The 6,997-nt window shown below is 36.6% G+C and overlaps 1 protein-coding gene across 1 annotated transcript; it reads right to left on the bottom strand.

Moving 5' to 3' along the window:
* Positions 1 to 5,712: 5,712 nt before the first annotated feature.
* LOC139899879 (uncharacterized) lies at positions 5,713 to 6,096 on the bottom strand. Its single transcript, XM_071882707.1, has one exon. The coding sequence runs from the start codon at positions 6,094 to 6,096 to the stop codon at positions 5,713 to 5,715; it is 384 nt and encodes a 127-aa protein (XP_071738808.1).
* Between the last annotated feature and the right edge of the window lie 901 nt (positions 6,097 to 6,997).

A 6,997-nucleotide genomic window follows, 5' to 3' on the forward strand; every position in this document is an offset into this window, starting at 1 on the left:
TAAATTCACCCAACCCAAGTAATCAATTAAGTGTAGTAATAGGATCCCTATAAACGTCACTAGATAAGGCAAATTTCTAACACCTATTAGCTATATGGAATTGAGTAGTGAAAATATGTATAACATATTCTAGGGAATTGATCGTTCTCCTAGACAACTACACATATCAATTAAGCTATCCGAAAGTATCTACATGAGTCGTTCTTACATTCCTATAGAGATTAATTGTTTGAACGCAACTTACCCCTTTTAGTCAAAGACGGGCAAACACTTGTCACTAGGTGTAAACCGATATACTAAATCAACAAGATGATGTTTCTTAGTTGAATAAGTATACTAACTAATTGAATCGAAAAGATTAAACTTAACAAGAATGGTTCTTTTATTCAAACATCAAACTATCATTCATAAGAACAATCAATCAACAAAAATAAATAATCAACATCTCGGTTATTTATCTAGACAAGCATAAAAAGAACTAGCTAACAATCATAATTAAAGACAATAACAATCTGGAAACAAAGATAGAATTCATTGAACTAACAAGAATCGACCTCTTGAAGCAATCTTGGATGATGATCCTGATGATTCTTGATTCCGGATTGAAATGATGGATTAGGTGATCCTGGATTACTCCAAGGATCACCTTGAATCGTAACCTCTGCCTCTGAAAATGAATGTGTAGTGGTGTATCAAGAATGAAGCTGGAAAGGGGTTTAAAAAGGTTGAACAGTAGCTGGAAAGTAGGGTGTGCCGAGCGCACAAAAGCACGTGCGCGGTGCGCACTGTTCACCTACCACAATTCCACTTTACAGCTCGAGTTGCACGTTCAGATCTGATTTACACGTCAGAGTGAGCGGAGAAAGTGCGCTGAGCGCACTCCTTGGCGCAGTCTACTATTCATGCTTTTTGACTTGTTTTCGATCCCAGAATTCTCTGATCAAAATTTGGACGAGTGAGCTGAGCGCACACCCGTGGCGCACTCCTTGGCGCACTCTACTATTCATGCTTTTTGACTTGTTTTTGATCCCAGAATTCTCTGATCAAAATTTGGACGAGTGAGCTGAGCGCACACCCGTGGCGCACTCCTTGGCGCACTCTACTATTCATCGACTTTTTGACTTGTTTTCGATCTCTGAGTAGTATCATCCAAAATCTTCCATATTTCTTCAATTACACAATGATTCTAACTATTTTACAATAAAATGGAATACAAACGAAAATACTATATTTACACACGAAATAAACAACGATAGAACTTGATATTGCGACTAAAGATATGTATAATTTGAGCAATATCAAATCCCCCACACTTAACTCTTGCTTGTCCTCAAGCAAGTCTTATTTCAAAAATACTAATACAGAGCACAAAATAGAATACACACAAATTTATTGGAGAACACAATAATAGGAATCATACTCACACGATATAGTACACAAGTTTACACTAGTCACACGAAGTACACGAAACACACACGTTCTTTTGGAACACCAAACTCATGCTATATGAAACACATAATACACAAATGGAATACTCATACGTTGAGGTACACACACAATTTATGAATCACACGCACACATTTGAATTTTTGGGAGAAATGAACTTTGGTGAAAGTTCTTAAAAATTTGGATCCTTAGGGAAAAGTGGATTTGAGAAAACGTTTTAAGTTTTTTTTTTTTTTTTTTAATGTCAATGCTAGTTTTAAACTAGACACGTTTTCCGGTTTTAACCTCAAATTCCGGTTGAGGGTAACTGAAAACTGAAGTCTCAGTCGGCGATTAGCAAGCTATCCGCTCCCATAATTGTAGTATCATGGAACTCTTAACCGGGCGCCCCCTGACGTGATATTAATATCGGTCTTTCATGACAATTTGTACATTTTAATTCAAGGGTTAAAACTGCGAAGACTAAGCTATCGCGTGGGACAGATCCTGCTCCAGCTTATTCACCGTAATCGGTCTTACACTGGATAGTGACTCGGATTTACCCTACCAAGTTTATTTTAGGGTTTGAAAGTTCAAGACTTTCCCTTCCCACTTTACCTTTATATCGTGAAATGATATTGGTATGAAATGACATAGTTTAGGAAGTTTGCTATATCAAGTAAGGTAACATTCGGAAGACTTTACTTCCTTCAAGGATGGACTAGATACATCCTTTAGGTTTAGTGACATTATTCTTTTTCCTTTCAAGCCAAAAGTATTTTAAACATTTTTCTTAGCAAAATTTGGTGATAGTAATTCGAAAAGATTGGTAAAATCCCCCATACTTGGCTTTTTCGTTAAGACTTTTATTTCAAAAAATTTTAAAATTTCCCATTAAATTACGAAAATGAGCCAAGTTGAATATTGTTTGAATACCCGCGAGAATTTATACTATCCCCCACACTTAAGATTAAGTAATACCCTCATGACTTAAAATCAGTAAAATTTAAATTCGAGAGGGCAATAGTGAGAAAAAGTAGTTCGAAAAACCTAGGTACAAAAACCTGGACATCGTGGAATATAGGTGAGCGATGGCGCATCCTTCATTCCTTGATCTTCATCACACAAATTCTAATTTTATAGGTACCTTGCTGAATTTTAATGCTAGTGTCACTAAAACCTTGAAAAACATCGTGCACTTTTATTAACGCATCATGCACTCAACTCGACCCCAAATTTAATGCCTAGTAGGGTTAAACTCCCTCACACTTTATCGGACGAGATGTGAAGTCGGTGGAAAAAGTTCTACGAATCAGAATAGTGAGCCAATCATTTACACCTCGGGTGGTGTATATTATATGAGATAAATCCTTTTTCAGTTTCCCGAAAAATGATGACCTAACCCGAGGGTTAACACATGACTCCCCTTCAAGTGCGGTTTTCAATAAAACTTTTATTCTTATCGGTGGATCTTGGTCAAATGGGTCTTTTCCCAAATTGACATCCTCTGAAATAAGCGTAGACCTGCTGTAAATCTCAACTATAGAGCGGGGCTCAATTTCCAGCTTCAATTCCTTTAATTCTTCAGTTGTAGGCTCATAGCCATTAGCCATGAGAACGATTAACAATGCTTTTTCATCAATCATAGCAACCTCTTCTTCATCACCAAATGAACGGGAATGCAAATCCTGCAATTCTGGGAATTCCATCATTAACTCAGAAAGTGTGTCTATTGGGATTAGCTCATGATCAACTTCATTTATTATCGACTCATCTCCTAAATTAGCACACTCTTGCCCACTCGGAAGGTGAACCAACATCTGTGATATGTTGCTTATTTGTTTCCCTATGTTCTGAAAGAAGATTTCTTGATCTCCAAACATTTGTGCATACCTCTCACTACTTTGTGTTTGAGTGGCAATAAGTTCTGTTTGAGAGGCAATAAGCTCATTCATCATATCTTCTAATCTGTTTGAGAGGCCACGTTCTTCATCTCTTCTAACAAGCTCGTTAGTTTCATCCTCCAATTTGCTAATCAAGTAATTAAGCATCATCCTGCAACTGACAAAAACTAGAAAAGAATAAAAGCACCGACACTAAACAGAAATAATAATAATAATAATAAAATAACAAAATAATCACAACTTAGTAAACAATTCTTATCTTGACACAACTGTCCCCGGCAGCGGCGCCAAAAACTTGATGTGTGAAACGTGGTATATGAATTGTTGTATGGAAAATACCGGTTTTAAAGATTACACACACTAACGGGCAGTGTACCCGATCGTGTAGTAGTATAGATAATGGTAAAATTCGTGTATCGTTTCAAGGACAGTTATATGTGCAAGTTAAGATTGTATAAACTAAATTGAGTTTTAACTAGATAAAATGAAATCAAACAAATACAAGATATTGGGTTGCCATTTAACGATGGACAAATCAATAAAGGAATAAGTTTAAAGGACAATATTTTTGGTATTTTAGATTTATAAAAAATGAAAAGATAGTTTTTATATCAAATTAAACAAATATGCTCGTCTAGACTTTTTAACCTCGAATGTTGATTGTTGTTTTAGGATTAATACTGGATTGATTGACTATGTACGAGAACTAATTAATTGGTTTACCAAGAGTAGTCTTGTGCAAACACTCAAACGGGATTACACGACGCAAGTGATGTTCTTATCATCTAAGACCTCCTATTTGTAATCAATTAATTCAACTAGCCTAAAGACTTGAATGATGATCATGCCAATGATGTGTTGATCATGATCCACTCCTATGTCAACTAATGGTTTAGCTTACTTCATTCCCTTGGTCCGGTAAAATGCTCAATTCACCCAACTCAAGTAATCAATTAAGTGTAGTAATAGGATCCCTATAAACGTCACTAGATAAGGCAAATTTCTAACACCGATTAGCTATATGGAATTGAGTAGTGAAAATATGTATAACATATTCTAGGGAATTGATCGTTCTCCTAGACAACTACACATATCAATTAAGCTATCCGAAAGTATCTACAAGAGTCGTTCTTACATTCCTATAGAGATTAACCGTTTGAACGCAACTTACCCCTTTTAGTCAAAGACGGGCAAACACTTGTCACTAGGTGTAAACCGATATACTAAATCAACAAGATGATGTTTCTTAATTGAATAAGTATACTAACTAATTGAATCGAAAAGATTAAACTTAACAAGAATGGTTCTTTTATTCAAACATCAAACTATCATTCATAAGAACAATCAATCAACAAAAGTAAACAATCAACATCTTGGTTATTTATCTAGACAAGCATAAAAAGAACTAGCTAACAATCATAATTACAGACAAAAACAAACTGGAAACAAAGATAGAATTCATTGAACTAACAAGAATCGACCTCTTGAAGCAATCTTGGATGATGATCCTGACGATTCTTGATTCCGGATTGAAATGATGGATTAGGTGATCCTGGATTACTCCAAAGATCACCTTGAATCGTAACCTCTGCTTCTGAAAATGACTGTGTAGTGGTGTATCAAGAATGAAGCTGGAAAGGGGTTTAAAAAGGTTGAACAGTAGCTGGAAAGTAGGGTGCGCCGAGCGCACAAAAGCACGTGCGTGGCGCGCACTGTTCACCTATCACAATTCCACTTTATAGCTCGAGTTGCACGTTCAGATCTGCTTTACACGTCAGAGTGCGCGGAGAAAGTGCGCTGAGCGCACTCCTTGGCGCACTCTACTATTCATGCTTTTTGACTTGTTTTCGATCCCAGAATTCTCTGATCAAAATTTGGACGAGTGAGCTGAGCGCACACCCGTGGCGCACTCCTTGGCGCACTCTACTATTCATGCTTTTTGACTTGTTTTCGATCCCAGAATTCTCTGATCAAAATTTGGACGAGTGAGCTGAGCGCACACCCGTGGCGCACTCCTTGGCGCACTCTACTATTCATCAACTTTTTGACTTGTTTTCGATCTCTGTGTAGTATCATCCAAAATCTTCCATATTTCTTCAATTACACAATGATTCTAACTATTTTACAATAAAATGGAATACAAATGAAAATACTATATTTACACACGAAATAAACAACGATAGAACTTGATATTGTGACTAAAGATATGTCTAATTTGAGCAATATCAGGATGGCGATGGAGTACGATATGAGCTGCGTGAGGATATTTGTCGGTTAAGCCATTAACGGCGTACATAACAAGGTTGCTGTCCTCAACGGTCGACCCTAAGTTTCGAAGATGTGTTACGATCCTATCGAGTTTACGAAAGTATTCTTCCACTGTTTAATCACCAATGGAGAGACCACGTAACTCGGCATTCAATTCCATAGTTTTCGATAATTTATTGTCTTGAAAATTTTTTTCCAGGAAGATCCAGGCTGCATGTGAGTTAGCCGGTTCAGAATTGAGAACCCGCTCAAGAAGGGGTTCGGAGATGGTGTTATATATCCAAGTAGTAACCACAACATCGGCCTTGATCCATGCTTCTGTAGCTTGTTCTTCTGGAGTAGATGTGCCTAAAATAAATTTTGATACATCAAACCCTTTACAATGTGTGGTAAAGAGTCGTTTCCAACGAGCATAGTTTAGTTTCGAGAGGTCTAGTTTAACCGGGATGAGATGAGATATAGAGGTGACGGTGTAGATCTTGTCATATGTGTTAACCATATTGAGGATGAGATCGAAGAGCAAAGAAGACGGGTAGTAGATCGAATAGAGATGAAGAAAAGAAAAAGAAAGAAAGAAGGGGAAACACAGAAATAGATCGGCTTCAGGAAGAAGAAGGTCGAATGTGTTCTGTGATTTTTTTTTGTTGAATCGATGGATGTTTTTAGGGTTTTGGGGTAACTATTGGCTGGCTCTATACCATGTTGAACGATACATTATGCATATTATTTCATGACTCCGTATTACATCCAGCATGAGATATAAATACACTAGTTATTAAATCCTACTAGTTATTACACTAATCGGGATTTCTTACTTCACTAAGCACTTTTCTCTAAACTCTGTGGAGATTCCATTTACAAGTCTTCAACTTCTTTGGTTGTAATAACCCGCATTTTTTAGTAAATTTATTTTAACACCCATCTTTTTATTTTAGATAATACCTTTCGTTATCTAAATTCGTATCTTCCGTTATTTTAGCGTTTTAAAATTTTCGTTATATAATTATAATATCTCTCGTTTACTCTCGCGTATTTAAAATAATTCGTTTGGTTAATTTACGCACCCGCTTTTAAACTCGAGGGACTAAAGTTGCCAAGGGGCCAAACTAGTTGACTAGGTCAACTAGTCAAACCCCACCACCACCACTCATTCATTCCACCGCCCTCATCTCTCTAGTTCAAGAACTCCATTTTTACCCAAATCAAAGAATCATCATCTAAATCCAAACTAGGAAGCTAGCTTCAAAACAAATTGCATACTTGAAATCCTTGCATCTTCCTCTACAACTTGATACTAATTTCACTACTTAGGGTAAGGTTTCTAAAAACAGTAGATTTCTCTAAATTTGATTTATGAACTTGAAATGATGTTAGTTAGTGTTTATGGCTCACTAGGTTGT

Source organism: Rutidosis leptorrhynchoides, chromosome 3, assembly GCF_046630445.1.
Source record: "Rutidosis leptorrhynchoides isolate AG116_Rl617_1_P2 chromosome 3, CSIRO_AGI_Rlap_v1, whole genome shotgun sequence".
Taxonomy (NCBI): Eukaryota; Viridiplantae; Streptophyta; class Magnoliopsida; order Asterales; family Asteraceae; genus Rutidosis; species Rutidosis leptorrhynchoides.

Bases quoted from the DNA above. Each gene is read 5' to 3' on its own strand.
- LOC139899879 (XM_071882707.1), bottom strand. From the start codon at position 6,096: ATGGTTAACACATATGACAAGATCTACACCGTCACCTCTATATCTCAT.